We start from the raw sequence: 20,725 nt of genomic DNA on the forward strand, positions 1-20,725 counted from the left end.
TTTATGATCAAATATTTAATCTGGCAATATTACTTTAATCTTATTTTAAGGGTTGCTTTTAATTAAAGGAAAATAACCTTTGAATAAATAACTGATGTACTGTAGAATAACATTTCATTTATGTAACTATTCTTATAACTGGGGCTGCTCTATAGAAAGGGTGGGGATAGAACACTCTAGAGGTTCTAACTGAACTTCAGTAGACATAGCTGTTAAATTACTTGTGAGTTTAACAACCTCTTAAGCTAACTAAATTCCAGGGTGATATTTCCTTCACCTGAGGTTTGCATTCAGCATTCTTAGCTGCTGCTTGCTCTTCATCCCTGTGCATCTTTGGTTTCAAAGGTGGTTCTGCCACAGAGAGCATTTATTTGCATCGTCTTGGAAAGTTCTGTTTAATTTCTGAAAAATAGACTCTTTGTTTTAAAATAGCTGATGCTTGTGAAATGCTTCTAATAACAAAACTTGTCCCTTAGTTATCTATTCAGGTTGTTACTTAAATAAAATAGGACATCTTCTGTTAAATTGATTAATAAATATATATATATTAAATATCTTAAATTAATTTTTCTACTTTTCAATTTTACTAGACTGTTCTTAGCCTTAACTTTTCTAACTTATGTTTTTAATGCAAGAAGGCACTCATTGTCTTTATAATTTCCAGTATCTCACAGTCATATTTTAGAACTTCTTGACAGAAAAACTATATGCAGTCTAAAATTCTGTTATGCAGACTTCTGTCTAAGGCTTTGTGATGTCTATATTTGTTGATTGTTCAATATAACCTTTTTTCATTGCAGTCAGAATTTCATGAAAAGGATACCTTTTATATTTTCAACCATGTTGACATAAAAATTTATTACCATGTTGTGGAGAATGAAGCTCTGGGAGCAAGACTAGTTGCTGCTAAACTTGAACCAAAAAGGTTAGTAGTTGAAAGTAACTTGTCATCAAAAAGTCATACATGCCAGGACACTTGCTTTGATCTGGGAACCTGCTGCTAGTCAGAAATGCTTTCATATATGTGACCTGCAGATTACCTCTTCTGTTGATTGATGTAGTGTAGTTACGACAGTGTAATGTAATTTTGTAATTTGATGGACCTTGGTGCACTTTCTCCTACTTGGACCAAGAAAAGATAAAATAAAACCAATAAGTGTTTGTGGGGTGTGATGAGTGTGTGTGTGTGTGTGCATGTATTTCTCCACCAGGGAATATTCTGTCTTGTATCAGAACAGGACACGAGTGCCTGCTGCAGGCTTGGCCGGAGTGCAAGATTTGATCTGTTCAATAATCAGGATTTGTATAGAAAGATTTCACAGCTACACTCATCAGTTGTCCTGGTGTCTGTGTGGCTTTTGCACAATTGGTGTCTGTTGTGTTATTTCTTAGCATCTTGTCTTTCATGGCATAACTGAGCTTGTAGCATTGTTGGTTCAGTTGAAAATATTTTTTCCTGAGAGAAGTTAGTAATTCTGGTGGTGTAACTTTTAAAATGTTTTGGAAGTTCATAGCAATACTAAGGCTTCTTTCATTTTTGGTACTCTGCTTTAGAGACTGTGCTCTTTTAAGAAGAGACAAATCTTGTTTAAGAAGTTCAAGTTTCAGAAATTCCTGAGCTTAGGATATGTTCCTTATGAGTCCTGAAATTTATGAGACATTAAGTACAATTCTTGTATTGAAGGGAAGAATCCTTGGTATGCTTTTCTAAGATGAATGAATTCTTTCTTAAGAATGTTGTCAGTGAAGTGGCTTTCATTGTGTGTCTTGTCTCCCTGCAGTTACAAGCATACTCACCCAGACAACCCCGACTGCTCAGGAGTGCCCATGGATATAAGTAATAAGGCCAGTGGAGAAGTCAAAATTGCTTACACATACTCAGTTACTTTTCATGTGAGTACTAAGATTTCTGTGGTGGTTACCTCTTAAAATCATGCATTAGTACTCTGAATTATAAAGATGGACAATTAAAATTGGCTCAGAATAATAAATTTGTAGTTTTAAAACTTTATTTGAACGGGAATGTCAGAGTTGGCTTGGGATTTAACCACATACATTACAGTTTTGCATACCAACACATACAGAGTAGATGTGAAACACATATGTGGTTTTTAAGAGTCACACTTTCCACATCTGCCTAGATTGTCTGGTAGATTATTTTTCAATCCAAGTTCTTAAGTCTGAGAAATTGTTTCATGTAGGTAGGTTGAAGCTGATAGTTTTCTGCCCTCCTGCTGTAAAAGCTGCCTTCTCTTTAAGGTCTTCCTCCCCTGGAATCCTTCAAAAGAGTAGGAAGCTGGTAGTCTTTGTTCTACTACTCTCCATTTAAAAGCAGAGGAGCAGTATATCAGGCAACTGCAGGCAGCAGTGATAGCTGAATGTTTTTCATTCTGCTGACAAGAGAGGGAGGTTTTGATTTTGTTTTGGTTTTCTGTAGATGGAGTTTGCTGGACAAACTGTTTATCAAAGTTCCCTACTCCTTCTCAAACTATTTCCACTCTGAGTTCAAAATACAATAAATAGTATAAGAAGTAGGAGGGATTACATTATGTATATACTATATAATGATATTTTGAGAAATTATATCAGTTGTGGTGCTGAAATGAATTTGTATACCGAAAAGCAAGTATTTCTGGAAACCTGTGAGAAGTCAGTAATCAAGAGTGACCTCAGCTTCATATTATTTTATTGTTTGTCCTTAAAAATGGCATGCCCAGCTGTGTGTGTGCACCTGTCTTGTGCACAGTGTTACATCAATTGGAGGTAATCTTCTGAATTTCTATTGGGTTGGCAGACCAGGTCATCTCAAGAAGAGGAAAAAAAAGGCAGTTTAGATATGAGGAAGAATGCAGTTCTGTCCTAGAGTCATTGATACTGGTTTAGAAATTTGTTGCTTCCTTTGAGACATGGTTTTGTTATCTCAGTGAACTAGGTATGTGATCTTGACTACATTTTTTAACCCACCGGATTTTTTTCAAAATCTGGCTTTACTGGAAAGCACTCTTGTTCTTGTAAATTAGAAATTACTGAAATAACAGCCTGTCAGACACCTAGCCAGTTTTGTTAATTGGCTTGTTTAATAGCCACCTTCACCTTGATTAACACTGTCTGTTCCTTTTTTCCTGTTTACTCTGCAAAATAAAACAAAGAAATGTTCTTTTTGAAGTGTTTTTGATCAATGAATGTTCATTTTGAATAAGTTTAATCTGTTGAAATGCCTGGAGGAATAATTTGCTTCCCTCTGCTAAGTTCTGTCTCCCCACCTGTCCTGCAGTAAAAGCTGTTTGTAATGGGATTGGTATTTGGTACTGAAATGAGGTTGGATGAAAGCAAAGGATAATTTGGACAGAGCATGATGTAGTGAGTGAAGTATCATCTGGAGACTGTATAGCATAGCTTAGTTTCTTGCTATATGGACTTATGTGCTAAAAAATCTATGTTCTTTCATTATTCTGCTATTCCATTCCAGTTCTTGAAGGGAGGGTGCACAATTAAATTAATTTGGTAAGCCTTAATGTCTTAAGAAGACACAAGTGTTCAAAATCAGAAAATATTTTGGTTTAGATTCTATGGTCAAATCTTAGGTTTGCTCTAGGTAGCTGTTATTGAAGTATTCCCTTGTAAAGCATGGAACTTGAAATTTCAGTTAGTCACAAGATTTAAGATTGATTTGCACAAACATCAGCTTTCAAATGTATGAATTGGATACTGACTGTATCTGATGTTCATGTGTGTACTCTTTCAGGAAGAAAAAAATATCAGGTGGGCATCAAGATGGGATTATATTTTGGAATCCATGCCTCACACTCACATCCAGTGGTTTAGGTAAGGAGGAAATAGGAGGAAATTTATTGTACTGAAGTGTTTACATTGCAGTTTGAATGATGATTTTCATTAATTTTCTCTTTTTTTTTTTTTTTTTTTTTCTTTTCAGTATTATGAATTCCCTGGTGATTGTCCTCTTTCTGTCTGGAATGGTAGCTATGATTATGTTGAGGACACTCCATAAAGATATTGCAAGATACAATCAAATGGATTCCACTGTAAGCCTAAAATGCAGTTCCTAAAATTTATTTGGAATGTAATTTTTCCAGTTAAATGTGTAGCTGTAACAGGCTATTTAAGTTGCAATCTACTGTATTCTAATAGATGTATTTCTTTTACAGGAAGATGCTCAAGAAGAATTTGGCTGGAAACTGGTTCATGGTGATATTTTCAGGCCCCCAAGAAAAGGAATGCTGTTGTCAGTTTTTCTAGGCTCTGGCACACAAATCTTAATAATGACTTTTGTTACCCTGTGTAAGTAAAGTGGGGAGGATTTAGTTGATTGTACATGATTTTTCACTGCATGGTGCTAGTAAAAATAGCAGTATCATTTTTTCTAGATATTTCGTTAAAGTCACTAGAAACAGCTGAGCTGATGTAGTAGACATGCAGCTTAGTACACACAGATTGTAAGACAGCTGATGTACTGGCTTTAAGTCAAACATATAGTCTAAGGTTTCTAACATCATTTCTAAAATTGTGCATCTCTGCTTCACAGTTTTTGCTTGCCTGGGATTTTTGTCACCTGCTAACAGGGGAGCTCTAATGACCTGTGCTGTAGTTTTGTGGGTGCTGCTTGGAACTCCAGCGGGTTATGTTGCTGCCAGATTCTACAAATGTGAGTAATAGTTACTGAAAATGACATGGCTTAAGTTCATTAACATAAATTATTATTACAGAACTGATTCTTATTTTGCTGCACTGTTTGTAGCTTCCCTCAGGGCAATGTGGGGAAATGTACTTACCTTAACAACAGAATATATATATATATAGAGCACTTAACATAGTTACACTGGTTTTGATGTAATCATGCCTAAAGACCCTGAATTGTTCTTGCTGCTGTGTATTTGTGAAATTAAATAATAGTAGTACTAAGGTCATTATATCTTCACATCAGATTGTTTTCTGCTTCTGTTTCCTGTCACTGTGGGCACTGTCTAAGCCTGCATTGAGTTTTAGCTGTGGATGTTGCTTGGTAACACACACCTGCACCCCCAAATTGTGAACCTCAGTTCTTGCGTGCCTGAGATTGGTGACCTCTTTTTAGCTAGCTCCCAGTTATTTTGGAGAATAATGCTTATTGGACTGTCTGGAGCACAGGGAGAAGGACTGTTCTGTAGCTGTAGAAGTCAGCCCTGTGGTGTCTGGGCCACTGACAAGAATTAGTTGATACTGTGCTCCCTCACTGATCCCAGCTATTGTTTCAAGACCTGTCTGTCTGCCAGCCTCAGATGGTTTACCCCTGTATCCTCTGATTTATTTTAAGGTGAAGCATGGCATTCCACATACAGCTTGTTTTAATTACCTTACTCAAGGTGAAAGGTTTTTTGACTTGAGAGAAACAGATCTTTTGGACTACTTTAGTTGTGAATATATGGGGCTACAGGAGAAGTTTATTTCAGAACTTCAACCTGGCAGTAGATACTGGAGATCTTCCTTCTTACCATTTTGTAGTTTTCATGTGGGGAAAACCAGTGGGAAAAGTGAGTTTGTATCTTGTAGGGGAGTTTTTTGCATAGTGGTGGTGAGATGAAAATGAAGTATTCCTAATATCCAAGCCAGTTAAGACTTAAACAGAAGGAAATTTTAGTACTAAGAGCATAATTGAGGATAGAATTATTCTTGATATTGTGGTGTATACTCTGTGTTTTGAAGGATATTTTGAAGTGTATTAGTGGTAAATTGAATCCTATATCTTTGGTGGAAATGTAGTTTTTAAGGATAAAATTTAATATTTTATTTATTGGTAATCACTTAGTTGATACTTGAATGTTGTGTTTAATTACTAAGATAGTGAATGACTGATCCAGGGATATTTTTGTTGTTATAACAGGAAGTGGTTTATACCCTGTATTAGAGCATGTAAGCATGAATGGGTTTTTTTTTAATAGTATACAAATAATGTGACATATAAAACAAAATGCAACTGAAATAGATATCCAATTTTAAAAGTGTTTTTTTTTTGTTTTTTTTTTTTTAAACTGCATTTAGAAAGTGAAACATGAGTTGAAAGTAAATGGTTAATCTTAATAACTGCTGTCACATTCTACCAAGTTTTTATGAAGAAATAGAAACTTAATTAAAATCACTCTAACCATAATCACTTCTGACTCTTGAAATAAAGAAGCATGTCATTATGGCAGTGCTCAGATGAAATTATCTGCTTCACTGCACTCCAGCAGGATATTTTCATTTGAAAGTATATTGACTAGAATTTTTATCAGCATAGTGCAAATTCATAAAGATTTTCTTTAAAAAGCTATCTTTGGTCTTTTGGTATCACCACTGCTTAATGCTGCTAAGACTCAAGAAAACATCACTACTTCTGTAAGCGTGTTAGTTCTGACTTCTGTAAGATTCATTGGCAAGAATTATTTCAAGAAAACTGTTAAGCTTGGTTTTCACATATTTATGTATCTTTACCTACTGAAACCTGCAGTCAAATGCTAGAAAGCTTAAATTTATTAATCACTCCAGGTTTAAAACATTTTTTAAAGATTTAGAAATACTGCAAATCTGCTCCGTCTTTTTAGTAGATAAAGTCATCAGAAATACAGTTTTAGTTGGATACCTTTCCCGACCTTGGTCTGAGACGTTTTGCTTTGAAGTTCTGTGGTTAAGCAATAGGATAAGGAAATCCAATTTTATTACTGAATATTTAGTTTACTGGTTTTGGGCAGGATAGCACATGATTTGAGTATTTGTAAGTTAAGTATAACAGGTAAATGGACTGGAAAATTAATAGTTGAGCTTAATACATGTTTTAATGTCTGTCAAATGTTTTAATATACAGCATTTGGAGGTGAGAAATGGAAAACAAATGTCCTGCTGACATCATTCCTTTGTCCTGGGTAAGCTGAGAATATTGTCATGATTAAGAGAATTAAATTGCTTCTCTGATGTGCATAGCTAATTTTTTAGGTTTCAGCCATACAGGTAAATCTTACATTGTCCCTTTATTCTGGGAGCTCCAAGAGTATCATGGTGCTTTTGACAAAGATGGGTATGTTAGTGGCATATCATCCTTAGATTTTATTTTTTTTTGTAAGCATTTGTTTACTCTCACCACATGAAAAGGTTGATTAGGAAAAGGCATTATGATAGTAGTAAGTTTGAGGCCCACTTTTTCATTGTTTTCTTTCATTCTCTGGACTGCACTATTCTGACCTCACTGTAGTCAGTCTTACATAGTGTCATGTAATGTATAACCACTCTGATAATTTTTTCCACTTAATCACAGCAAGCAGTCTTACCCTGAAGTGTAGTTAAGACAAGCATATATTTGAAATAGCTTAGTTGGAACGTCAGTGCCTGCTGGAGTTCAGTCCCACTAGATTAACAAAGAATTGCTTGTCTGATCTCTTTGTTTTCATATTTTGTGTGTGTCATTTGGTTTTAGCAGAGATTCGTGCTCAAATCTCAAAACAGTGCCATTGTTTTGTCAGGGTTACTGAACGTTCAGAAGTATTTCTGTGCTTTAAGTGTGCTCTGTGTTTTTCAGAATTGTATTTGCGGATTTTTTTATCATGAACCTCATTCTCTGGGGAGAAGGCTCTTCAGCAGCTATTCCTTTCGGTACCTTGGTTGCTATTTTGGCACTCTGGTTTTGCATATCTGTACCACTGACATTTATTGGTGCCTATTTTGGGTTTAAGAAAAACGTAAGTGTTTCTGAGAATTTGTTTTTTTAAGGGTATACATACATAAACACACATAAATATTTTTCTCTGTATAGGCCATGACTGAGGTAGCACCTTAGCTAGTTGCACTGTTGGCTCCAGTTCAGTTCAGCTGCTTTAGAACTGCCTTAGAGAACCAGTCTTGGTATTCCAAGGCTGTGACACATGGTTGGTGACAGTGATACTCTCTGCAGCAAATTGGGTTGTCATTCTATTTAATTGAGTGACTGCTACAGATAAATCAGTGATTTGAGCATTTTTATTTTAATTAGCATCTCTTTCAAATACTAAAACAAGTACTTGACCCCGCAGGCATGAGGGAAAGCAAATTCTGCATTTCTGGGTTTTGTCATGTATTTCTTGTTCCTGTCTGCCCTCTACACTGAGGATGTTCCCTGATCAAATTGCTAGAGTTCTGTGAAATCTGTTTGCATAAGTGTTCTGTAAATGGTTATCTCTGCTTGGTAGACATTAATTGTGATTTACTCCTAAACCAATCAATTTTACATATTTTTATGACAGCTCTTTGTGACCAAACATTTAATAATTTGGTGACCAAATCATTAAATAATGAGATTGGTTCTTTTTTTTTTTTTTTTTCTTAAAAAACTGTTTACTGTCCCCCACAAATAAATTTCTATAAGTGCAGATACATTTGTGGGTTTTCTCCTGCATAGGAAGCCAGGATTCTGTCTCTCTGTAGATCTCTTGTAATACCTTCAGAGATTATTGTTTTAGTAGGCACTTTTTAATTCAGTGGGCTTTTTCTGATAACCATGTTGAAATTCCATCAAGTTCCCCTGCATTGTTCAGGTGTGTACATCTTTTAAGGAAGGAAGATTTGATAAGCTAATAAGGCAATGTGGTAGGTGTCACAAAAACTTGAAAATCAAATCAGAAAGGAAGTATCTGTTGGTGCTTTTGATGTAATTGTTATGAAAGCCAAAAGATAGAGTATGCATGTATTTTACAATGCTTTACATTGTTTTCTCTCACCATGCTGATCCATGCATGTGTCTTGAATTAGGATTAAATTGCCAGATGGAGTTCTTTCAGTAAGTTTATCCTAGTGCAATTTTTAAGTAAATCCTGAAAGACAACACACAGGAATTTTTAGAAGGTGAAAGCAGGAATCTGCACCACCACTACCCCAGCTGAAATATGGTAAATCAGCTCAGGCTCTGTAACAGATGATAGATAGGCAAACATTGAAATGGAAGTCCAAAATATCTGTCACTATGTTTTCAGTAAGAGCTGTCTTTTAGCAAGTTTGCCAAGCAAGTGTTGGTAACTGAGCTGGAGCAAAAGCAAATGTAGTGTAGCTGGGTATGCACATGCTCAAAATAAAGAGTAGACGTTGTGCCACCAGTCATTACGAAAAGAAAGCAAAAAGGTTTGATACTTCATTTATTTAGCTGTTTGTTATTTTTGTTAAAAGGCTATTGAACACCCTGTTCGCACAAATCAAATTCCACGTCAGATTCCTGAGCAATCGTTCTATACAAAGCCATTACCTGGTATTATCATGGGAGGGATTCTTCCTTTTGGATGTATCTTTATACAGTTGTTCTTCATTCTCAATAGTATTTGGTAAGTTCACCATAAATTGAATTTTCTGTCATAAAAAAGTGATAATTTCTTTGTGAAAGTTTTCTTCAGTATGCTTTCCTGGATTATTTGGGGATGCATTGTTACCATACTGGTTTAATACTATTTAAATGTTAGTATTTTTTTTATGTTTTAATGATACTTGGTGCCTGTTGTGCTTGTTGGGGTGTGCAGAGAGGTGGCTGTGATATGCTTAGCAATTTACAGCTGACCTACCTTCAGATAGTTTGTTGTTTTCTCATGCTACTCTTGTGACTTCATGTGGAAGTGGCTCTGAAGCTGATATATAGCATATAACTTGACAGTAGTAAAGTTTATTAAAATAAACTTGCGATTTGTTTGGTAGTTGTTATTAGGCTTGGGAGGAAAAAAAAGAACCAAGAACAAATTCTTGTGAAATCTTTATTAAAAAAGAGTAATGATTTTTAAAAAGAAAGCCCCATAGACTAGTGCAGTATAAGTGAATTTTGATGTGAGCTCACTGACAAACTAATCTACTGTGAGGAATTTGTCTTCCTTCTGGCACAATTTAGTTATTGGATCTTGTTAAACTGTTTCTGAACCTTGAATAGGTGCCTCTACCCAACACAGACAGCTACAGCATTTGACATTTCTTGTTATTTTGGAGCTTTGCCCCTTTGATTGAAATGTGAGGTGAAATCCAGGTTCTTCTGAAGTCAGTGGAAGAGGTCATGCTGACTTCACTGGAACTGTGATTTCACCATTATGTTTAGTCATTTCTTTCTCTAAAATCCCAACCAGGGGCATGCTTTGGCCTTGCTTTCTCAGTGTTCTCAGACCAAGCTGCCAAGGTTCCTATTCTTTAGTTAGAAAATAAATTAGTCAATTGTATGGCTGCACAATTGACAGTTTTTCAATAGGAAGGGAAAATACTTAAGGTGATGTTACTACCTATGAAGAAATAATAATAGCACAATGGCCATTTAACTTATTTTTAACTCCCTTTTATAGGTCCCACCAGATGTATTACATGTTTGGCTTTCTGTTTCTGGTATTCATTATTTTGGTTATTACATGTTCTGAGGCTACAATATTGCTCTGCTACTTCCATCTATGTGCAGAGGTAGGAAATACTTCCTCTGTTTTCAAACCTGATAATGTTCTAAGAATGCTTCCAAAAATGTTCATGCCTTTGTAATTAAAAATAAGTATTCCAGAATTCAACATGAACACTAGTGCTAGATGAGATGTAAACTCATTTAAACTATGTCTTTGAAAAGTGAAGCAGGCTACTTTTGGCAACTCTTCTAAGAAATATTAAAACCTTGCACTGGGGGTTGCTGAGTCAGATGTCACATCTTTAGATTCTCACTCCCTGTTTTCTGAAGGTGCTAAATTAATCCATTAATTTTGTTCAATCAGAGTACATTTTGGACATGCCCAGCCTTGGGAAAAAAAATCTCTGTGGCTGGAAATAAGTACACCTGGCTTATTTGGGATTTTAGTATTTTGTGTATTTGCTATTGATCTTTAGGTTACTTATCTCTAGTTTTGAATGGTGTTATTAAAGCAGTATTGGTTATATATAGTTCTTCTCCCTCTAGATAAAAAAACCCTGCAAAAACTTACTTTTGGATAAAGTCATAATAGAGAAGGTAGCTCTGCATTCCCTGGTAGGATCAGTGGGCTAGAGGTGTGCGCAATATTTCTCACACATTTGTATTTTCTCTCACTGTAGGACTATCACTGGCAGTGGCGTTCATTTCTCACTAGTGGCTTCACTGCAGTTTATTTCCTAATATATGCAATACATTATTTCTTTTCTAAACTGCAAATCACAGGAACAGCTAGCACCATTTTATACTTTGGTTATACCATGATTATGGTTTTGATCTTCTTCCTTTTCACAGGTAAGTGTATTCAACCTGATTTTTAAATTTTGAATCTGCCTTTAGTTTTGCACAGTAGAATCCTTGGCAAAACTGATCTTGATACAGAATTATAAATTTATGTATGCCTTTGATTTTTTCCAGGTGTAGCATATTGCAACTATGTGCTTACAAACTTTAATAAAAGAGATAAATGAGGATGAGGCAAAACTACTGCTAACTTGAAGTGTGGCCTGTCATTAGGTCTACAAATATGTGATAAATACTTTTCCAGATTTTATTTTTATGATCATCATATGACAAACCTCAGCTTTTAAAAATAAGTTGTCTTTAGAGAAGCATACTTCAAATCACACACAATCAAGTATAAAGTTACAGTGTCAAGATAAAAACAGCAAGGTTTTTGGAATAGCTGGAAGGAAGAGAGAGGGATAAAGGTAGACAAAGAATGCCTTGTTTTTTAAATTTACTCTCTTCCAGAATGTATTTACCTGTATCCCAATTGCATTGAAGTGGCATGGGAAGCAGACAGAATTTCTCTAACTTTTTTTTTATCAGTCTTGTCTGAACCTTGTAATCTTCATTGTGAGCGTTTGGAAAATACATCTGTCCTTAGGTGCTGCATTTCAATTTCCTCTTCAATAATTGAGATGAGGTCACAATATTTTCCATTGTAGTCTTCAGTCAGACAGAAATAGCCCTTGTTTAGGGGGGGAAAATGGCAGTGAAAATGCAAGAAGTCTCCTTTCAAACTGATGCAAGAAGGCAGCAACTGCCAACTCCTCAAAAAGACCTTAAAAATTCTGTGTTCTGCTGCAGCAGAATGCAGTCCATCCCTGTATACTCTGCCCTACAGAGCAGTACTTCTGAGACTACTTTGAACTGATCCATGGTTTAAATAATTTCAGGCCTCATGTTAATGATGACTTTTAATGATTCCAAAGTCTTGGATATGTATCTGTGTATAGACACTATCTTTTGGGCCCTCTTAGACTACAAATGGCTTGTCAGCAGAGCTTTTAATACAAATCTCGCTATGACTTTTAAGTAGAATTTTCATTTCCACTTAACCTAGGAGAACAAAAATAGTAAAAGAAAAAAGAACTAAGAATGGTGTTCATTTTAAGTATAATTGAATATTTCAAAGACATGTCGACTTCAGCTAAGAAAATATTGAAGCTGTTTGTGGACTGGATGCAGATGATGATGAATGGGAGCAATGGCCTGCAAGGATTTTCTTGGGTCATTGCCTGTTTAAAAGGAAAAAATGGGACTTGAGTGCATTATATAATCTCACTGAAAAGTGATCAGGCTGTGTCCCAGAAGTGGTCAGTTTTATCTTCCATCCTTCATTTTAAGTCAGTCCAATGTATTTTGGCATTGCTTGCAGATAGTTTGTAATTTATGCATCCCTGCTTTTATTCACATTTCTGTACCAGTTTGCAAGTCATTCTGAATGCACAGATCAGAGATTCTGCCTCCCTTGCTCGGGTTTTCTTCTTTCTCACCTTGCTTTTCTCTTAACCTTTACTTCTGGTCTGGGTGTACTGATAGTTTCATTGAACTAAAAAATCCTAGGATGTGTGGTTGTTCAGCTGGAAATGAATGTGTACTGCTGTATGCAGATCAGCTTTAAATGCAGTGCAGACTTGCAAAGTAGTGTGAAAAATAGTAAGGCCTTACATAAGTGTAAAGTCAATTAATTTAGTTTCACCAGCTTTTCCAACAGATGTTCAGCAAGTCTGCCTGTAATAGTAAAACAGTTTTGCCCAAAACCAGAATTGTGTTTACCTTGTCTCCTTTGTTCACTTCGGATGTGTGCACTAATTCTGGAGCAAATTCATTCAAGATAAAGGGGATTTACAATAATTTTCTATGCTGAGACATGGTTTAGCTGCCTTTTGCATCTCAGATAGCCATATAATTTACATTTTTTGCCCTTATTCTTTCGAGTCAGTCATGTCACATGGCATTGTCTAGAGGCATTAAGATGTGTCCACTGCATCCCCTTTTTTCCTTTGCTCATGTGTTCACTTTCAGTTGACCAAGTGGCTGTGTAACACCTGCCAGCAAATTTTTAGGGTAGGTTCATAAGCATGCAAAGATGAGGTGGTTTATTCTCAGCCCCTTTCAGCTTCTTTTTGTGGCAGTCATTTGTTGGTAATTGGGACAGTGGAAATGCAAGTCATCCTGTGCAACTAGAACTCAGTTTTCAGTCTGTATGCTCTTGGTTTTTTAAATTTTCAATTTCGATGTTGAAATCAGGGGAGGTTACACTTGAGGCAATTAATTACACAGAATTGTAAAACACTGTGCTTAACAATTTTTTATCTAATTCCCTCAAGATTAAGTGCAAATTACCTTTTAATTTGGGGAAATAATCCTGTTTCTTAAGATTTGAGAAGAATTATGTCCATTTAGGTTGATATGAATGTAAAAGCAGGTTATGTTCAGTTCTCTGAGATTTACTGAAGTGCTCTGAGATAAGGATTTACAGAAGAAATCAGAGGTAGGGTAAAGGTACAGGCAGTTCTCCTTTTTTTTTAAACAAAAGAACATATTAGCAATTTAGCAAAAACTGCTCCCAAGGGCAACTGACTTCCCATGCCAGGATGATAAAAAAGCTAACAAGAAAAAGTCATAATTGTTGTATGAAAACTATTCTGTTGCTGCTTACTCATCTGTGAAGAATTGTCAGGATGGGGAGGAAGGGTTTTGATGATGCCCTGCTGCTATGTCAGTGTAACACATGCTTCAGGCACTTGCATCCATACTGCATTCCAGGTCATTGATCAGACTCAGCAGGCACAATACCGGGAGCTACATGACAAATCTTTGATTCACAGCTGGGCTCACAACTACGTATCACAGTAAATGAATCACTTAAACATCAGTAGTTTAGCAAGCGTAAAGTGAAAAAAATGACCATGATATCATTCATGGTTCCTTTCAAGCTTTGCTAGACAACAAGTTACCGCACAACTTTTGTTGCCCCTCTTACCAAATCTAAAACAAAGGAAGTTTTTTTCCTCTAAAGAACTTCTTTGATGCTTGTATAAGTTCAGGATAGAATTCTAGAAGAGGTACTTAGGCAGAAATCAGATAATCTTCAGGGCTCTTTTCCTGTCCTAGTTTTTGTGGGAAATTAAGGTCCCTGTAACAGGTGTTCTGAGCTGCTGTTTAATCCAGTATCATTCTGATTGAGACTGAATTTTGATGTAATCCAGTTAAATTAACAAATCCCAACTATATTAACTATTTCACATTCAAAATAATATTTTTGTTAAAAGTTTCTTTTGGAGTTACAGAAAAAGAAGGGATGAAGCCACTGGTTTTTTTCTGCTAGAAGGATAATAAATAATCAGGGAAATTATTTTCATCCTCCAGTTTTAGTTCAAATCTGTGTATACCTTTTGACTGTCATAAGTATTTCAGTAGTGTTTGTTTTTAAGGTATGTAACACATGTTTTCAGTAGGACTACAAGTTGTGTAGTAACTACACTATGGTTTGAAATTTGTATTAACTCAGTCTGTGGAGAAATAAAGGTAGTGCTCTAGTTTTCCAAGACCTTAAAGTATTGCTAAGTAATGGGAACTCTGATGATGTTATTATGTTTATTAAACATAATAATGTTCTGACAGCTGAGCAGATGAGAGAAAGTGTGTGTGAGTAGTCACTGAGAAAGGGTGAAATGGAGCAGTGTGAAGGAGTGAGACTGCAGCATACTGGAACAAGAACAAAAAAATAAACAGAAACATCTTACTACTAGAGTGTTCCACATGATCTGTTCTGTGCTCCTGAAAATAATGAGAGGTTACAGAGTAGTTGATGCCCATAAGGTCCAAGTACTGTCTGTAACTTTCCATTGTCTGATGTGATTCATGTACTGAAGGCTAAGGACAGCAGATCACAGATACATACATCCTGATTCACAAACTATGAACAGAAATTAATGTCTCCTGTGTCAGTGTTCTAACATGTCGTTTTCTTTTTTCTCTCTTCTAGGCACAATTGGATTTTTTGCATGCTTTTGGTTTGTAACCAAAATATACAGTGTGGTGAAAGTCGACTGAAGAAACTGATGTAAAGAGTTAACACAGAAGAGGTTTAATCTTCATTAACCTAACTTAAAAACCTGGTCTCGTTGATGAACTTGAGCTTTATCAGAAGTGTTGGCTACCTGTTCTTTGAGAATGATACTGAAATGCACCTACTTTTCCACTAACACGTTTGTATTGTGACTTAACAACCTGTTTTCATTCAAACCTTAATGAAGATCAGAGTTACAATATTTATGCATTTGTAAATACAACTATACTTTGAAAGAAATGTTAAATTCTAATGGCAGAATAGAAGTGGCTGTATTACACAACTTAATGATACTTCTGATCAAAGTACAATTGTAAATAGGTTTTTCTAGCTTGGTAGGTGGGATGATTTATTTTTCTTTGAGGGAAATGAGAACTTTTTATTATGCTAACTTTGAAGGACGACTCTTTAAGAGGTGTTGCTTTTAGTGTGGATGTGATTTTTATTTTTTACTGGTGTTACGTCCATAAATATTCTGATTTCTGTGACTTAATTAGTTTTGGTGTTCTTGGCCTTTCAAACTATGTGCCTCTGAGTCCTTGAATTTATAAATTCATAATCCAATAAACGTTGTAAAAATGTCCTCATTGACTTATTACATATTAGAAGTTCATAAAAATATGTAAATACGATTATATTGAAGACAGATGCTTGAAGATTGCATAGAGTATTTTCTGGCATTTTCTATGGTTTAATGTATATTGACACACATTTAGATCTGCAAGAATTATTATTTGTGCTAAATGGCTTTAACATGGACATGTGATTGTGGCTCATGGGAACTAAATTATACACCCATTTAACAAAAGCTCTCTGCAGCATTAATCCAGTCCTTAACCCAGAGATTGCCATGGAGTTGTCACTATGTTGAGAAGATCTTACAAGGCATGAGTCGGCATTCTCTGCTGATCTTGCTTTTAGATCTCAATGATGCATATTCTATACAGCAACTATTGCTGACTGTACTTAATGTAGGTTAAAAAATAAAAGAAAATTACTATTTTTGCCTTATATTAAAAGACTAATGTCAATTTTGGATGACTGGCATTAAACCTATATTTGCCTTTTTTTGGAAATGGAGTATTTTGTTCAAACCTTGTTTGATAGTTTTAGATTCATAACACAATTTGGCTGGTAAAATTTTATTTAAAATTAAACTTCATGTACCAATTGCCATTCATAAGGTTGGGGGGGTTTATTCTTACCAGTTTACTTTTCTATAGGACCTTAACCTGACGATGCTTGAATATTGGACCCAATAAAAATATCCTTGGTTAAGGTAACTTGTCATTATTAACCTCCCAAAAGTTGGCACATCAAGGCTTCAGGAGGCATTAGCACAATTTTGCAGTGCTCCCTATCCCTTCCCAGATGAACCACAGCACTCATGTTCTGCCTGTTGCCAGACACAGCTCTGCTCAGATGAGCACAGGTTTGTTCTTGTGCCCCTCCCAACATACAGTCACGAGGAAATGTTGATTTTAGGTAAATCTTCCATGCTTTGTGTTCAAAACAGGAAAAGGGTGAGTATGGTGTTTGCTCTTTACTACTGTAGTAAACTGTAGTGTGACTCTTTGATTCAAAAGTTTAAAACTAGAATAGTCTTCATATCCCTGTATAGTTACTGCCTGAAATTGCCAGTAGTTTTTACACAAATAGGGATACTTAGTTTGAGAAATGTGAATCAATTGTCTGCTACTGAAATTCAAATTCAAAAAAACAGATTTTTGTGACAATTGCTGTTTAAAAAAGATTAATAGAAGTTAGATGAAACCACTGTGGTGTATGTGTGGGTTTGAAACTGATGGGTGTATTTTCCTGGGGATTTTTCTACAGACTAGTTGACAATTCATGGCAGCTTCTCAAGTATTTTAATTCCAGCTCTAAAGGCAGTCTGTGAAATGTGTCACTATCTTCTGGCATCTGAATCTGCTGCATACACAGCTTTTCAAGCAGCCTTGCCTTGTAATAATTGCAGCTGTTTTGCAATTGCAATGTTTCAGTGTGAGACAATTCAGAAAGTTTAATACATCACAGATTTTACAGAAGAGCTGTTCAAAAGTTGATTTTGCCCTTGTAACACTGCCTCAGATAATTTTAAATGTTTTTCTAGAATTTAGGCTTTTGGTCTGTGTTAAGGTATTAAAGCGTTCTACTGTATACTGTATCTGTTTTCCTCTTGGGAGACCTGGTTTTTTGCCTAAACTTTCAAAATACTGAGTTTTTCAAAAAACTTAATGCATTATCCAGTATTTTCTTAAATTGCACTTATGGCAATCTGAGAAAATGTCAATTATTCAGAGGGTTAAGAGGTAGGACAGATAGGTTAAGAGGTAGGCTGAGCTGCAGGAAGACAGGGCAAATTTGGACAAAACACTTCAGAGAAATGTCAATTTTTTGGTGGCTGATAAATAATTTTAAAACTTACTGTTCAGAGTCTGAAAAAGAGTGCCCATCACTGCCAAATTTAGTCTGAAAGGAATCCTTGGTCCAAATAATACTTTCAAAATGTGATATGGGAGTTGGTGTCCTGATTTTCTTTCTCCAGAAGAAATAAGAAAGCAGCTTTGTGGCAAGCTGTCACTCACCAGGGCAGGCTGGTCGGGCCATTTTATTCTGTAGCTTCCATTCTTATTCAAGAGCTTGGCTGTGTTTGAACACTGGTGCGAGCCCTCAGGTTTCTGTGGTCATACAGGTTGTGTGAGCCCTCAGCTGCTTGGCTGGATCTTGTAAGCAATGTTATCAATATTAGTTGACTGTGAACCAGTCATAGTGTCTTGAGGCTTTTTGTGCCATTTTCAGGCACAAATGACTTTAGGAAAAGTCTGACAGTGAGGACAAGAGGTGAAACGACAAAATTCTGGCAGGCACCTGAGGTGCTCGCTTACACTGATCTGAGTATCTGAAGGGCTGGGAGGCACCAGCCAAGTCCTTTTTGAACTGATGTACAAATCAAAAAGGTGGAATGTGGACACAATGTTTTGCTAATACTGGAAAAGGCAAAACCACCAATCTCTAAGCAGGCTGGCACATCTATATTTCAGGCAAGTGAGAAACCTTGAAAGGGAGTGGTTTTACTGTATATGACTTTGGTCCATGGAGTGAAATTGTGGCCAAATGTTTCTGCAAAGCTTTGTGAGAATGCTGGGGAGGGGCTGCTGCAGCCAGTCCTGATGACGGATGGTGCAGATTTAAGTCAAAACTGAGGTTTCTCACTGAATTGTTACTCACCTGAAGGAGATCCTGAGTTTCGCAGGTAAGTTACATGGAATTCTGTAATGGAAGTATGGTAAATCCTTAAGAGCTGTAGATGGTTTTGTGTTTAATGGCTGATAAAGCACAGCAGTGAGCATAGAATCACAGAATGGTAAAACAGTCCAACATACTTTTCCCTCACCCTGCTTTTTGGTTGGGTTTTTTTGGGGGGGCGGGGCAGGGGTGCTTTTTGGTTTTGGTTCTTCGGTTTTTTCCTCCTTTTAATTGAGTGCTTGGTTTAGCACAGTGTATGGTTTAGTGTATCTGCTCCAGGAATTGAGCAAGAACTTTAAGTAAGCTTAGCTGATGTGGGACACACATGTCCATGAGTTTTTGCCATGAAGTTACAGGCCATTTTCTTCCTGTTTGAGCATCTTTGCAGTTTGGACACCACCTTCATTTCTGGGCAGTTGTATCTCCAGCTCCATCAGCCTATCAGAGCTATGTATTTCCTTGAAGGAAGGGAGATTACTTTTGCAGAGATGTTCTTGTCCCAGATACACTGCTTCCTACAATTCACCTCTAATTTAATTTTGTTATTCTCAGTACCCCGCTCTTTCTCCTTATGTCAGCCACTAGTGATCTATTTATTTCCATATCTCCATAAATATGTGTTCCTCAACAGACTCATGAAATAATTCTCCTGTTACTTTAAAGAATTACTTTGGGTATATGTGTCTACACAAGTGTGGGACACTTCAGATTAAAGCACAAACCTTCAGGGACTACTGAGAGACTTAATTTATCAGTTGATTACTGTACAGCTGCCATCATGCACTCTTTCCTCTTATGTGAAACATCTGGAACTTGCTGTTGATGAGATGAGAGTAGTTAACTCTTGTAAATCAGATAAGCCAGAAGATTACAAACGTCATGTTTGGGTGATGACACATTCTTGCCACTTGCCAGGATTCCAGGGCTTGCAGTGAAAATGCAGTTGAAGTTCTCCCTTCCCTCGAGCTATTTGAGGATAGCCTGCTGGCCACAGCACACACACAAGTACAGGATGCAGGAGCAGAGGCAAGGGCATGACAGGAAGGTTTGACCAAAGCAGTCTACTAGAGGGATTTAGCATTAGATCTGTAAACATGCATGATCAGAAATGCACAGCCAAAAATCTTGGCAAGGAATAATAACAGTAATTAACTAAATAATTCACTGGTGAATGTGCTAACATTGTGTCTCCTGCATGTAGTATGGGCACGCTGCTAGCAGGGCCCTCTAGAATTCACTGAATTTGTAAAGCCTTACTTTATAAGGATTAATTGTCCTTACTCAGGAACCCATTCTGATACCTTCAAACAGCTTTTCTAAGTTCACTACAAAAGGCTGCTTCAGATAGGGGCCCACAGGGTGTCCTGAGAGGTTGTCCAGCCTGGGCAGTGAGATGGGCAGAATGGCACATTCCAGCTTCTCAGTTCAATAGTGCTAACTCCTTGTTTTCAAACAATTCAGCACAACTGCTGTTTTGCTGCTGCTGCAAGACTCAAAGCTTGATGTGGCTTGTGTGGGTGGTTTGGGTCTTTTTTTTGGGGGAGTGGGGGAACAGGGTTGTTTGGTGGGGTTTTGTTTAGAGATTTGTTGGGTTTTTTTTCAGTAATTATATCAAGTCAATTTCATCTCTCTTTTGGGGAAATGTTCAGGTAGAGAAGACAGTCTTCCTGATATTTTCCCAACTTCCCGTGACTGCCTTTTGATTTGTTTACAATTACACATTTGGTTGATGTCTATAAAATCATTAAACTGCCTTGACTACATGAAGTGAAGAAGGGAAATGTGCAACTGGGAAGAGAAGTGATGTCCCAGGAGAGCAGGCACATATACAGTCTGGCCTCTGCTTGCCCTCTGTGTTGCAGAAGGTGAGCAAACTTCTCATTCTCTGGAGGCTGGAAAAGGCAGGTGGGCTATGTTCAGCTCCCACCTTTTGCATGCACTAGTATCAGTTGCTCTGGGATATTACTGAGGAGGTCAGTGGGCTTCCAGGATGCCCCATCCTCTCCCTTGGTAGCCCAAGGATACAAGAAGCATTAGGATTGTGATATTTCTCCAGCCTTGCTTAGGAGCTACAAAATGGAGCAGCCAGAAAATCAGATCTGTTTCCTACATTTTTCTGCAAGTTCTCACAAGCAGCCCTCTCCACTTTCCTGCTGGAAACTGCTATTCTCTGCCCACTGGAGGAAGGCTAGCAAGACAGCTGA

General features: G+C 36.8%; 1 protein-coding gene across 1 annotated transcript in view; it reads left to right on the forward strand.

The window, feature by feature from the left end:
* The window catches only part of TM9SF2 (transmembrane 9 superfamily member 2), a 28,323-nt gene extending 11,975 nt beyond the window's left edge, over window positions 1–16,348 (forward strand). The window contains exons 6-17 of the mRNA XM_059493659.1: window positions 801–925; window positions 1,782–1,893; window positions 3,746–3,825; window positions 3,935–4,043; window positions 4,167–4,299; window positions 4,544–4,663; window positions 6,839–6,896; window positions 7,547–7,706; window positions 9,163–9,314; window positions 10,305–10,416; window positions 11,032–11,203; window positions 15,189–16,348. Coding sequence (XP_059349642.1) covers window positions 801–925; window positions 1,782–1,893; window positions 3,746–3,825; window positions 3,935–4,043; window positions 4,167–4,299; window positions 4,544–4,663; window positions 6,839–6,896; window positions 7,547–7,706; window positions 9,163–9,314; window positions 10,305–10,416; window positions 11,032–11,203; window positions 15,189–15,256 — 1,401 coding nt within the window. The 3' untranslated portion in view covers window positions 15,257–16,348. The remainder of the gene's footprint in view (window positions 1–800; window positions 926–1,781; window positions 1,894–3,745; window positions 3,826–3,934; window positions 4,044–4,166; window positions 4,300–4,543; window positions 4,664–6,838; window positions 6,897–7,546; window positions 7,707–9,162; window positions 9,315–10,304; window positions 10,417–11,031; window positions 11,204–15,188) is intronic.
* Window positions 16,349–20,725: the final 4,377 nt, after the last annotated feature.

This window comes from Ammospiza nelsoni, chromosome 2 (genome assembly GCF_027579445.1).
Source record: "Ammospiza nelsoni isolate bAmmNel1 chromosome 2, bAmmNel1.pri, whole genome shotgun sequence".
Taxonomy (NCBI): Eukaryota; Metazoa; Chordata; class Aves; order Passeriformes; family Passerellidae; genus Ammospiza; species Ammospiza nelsoni.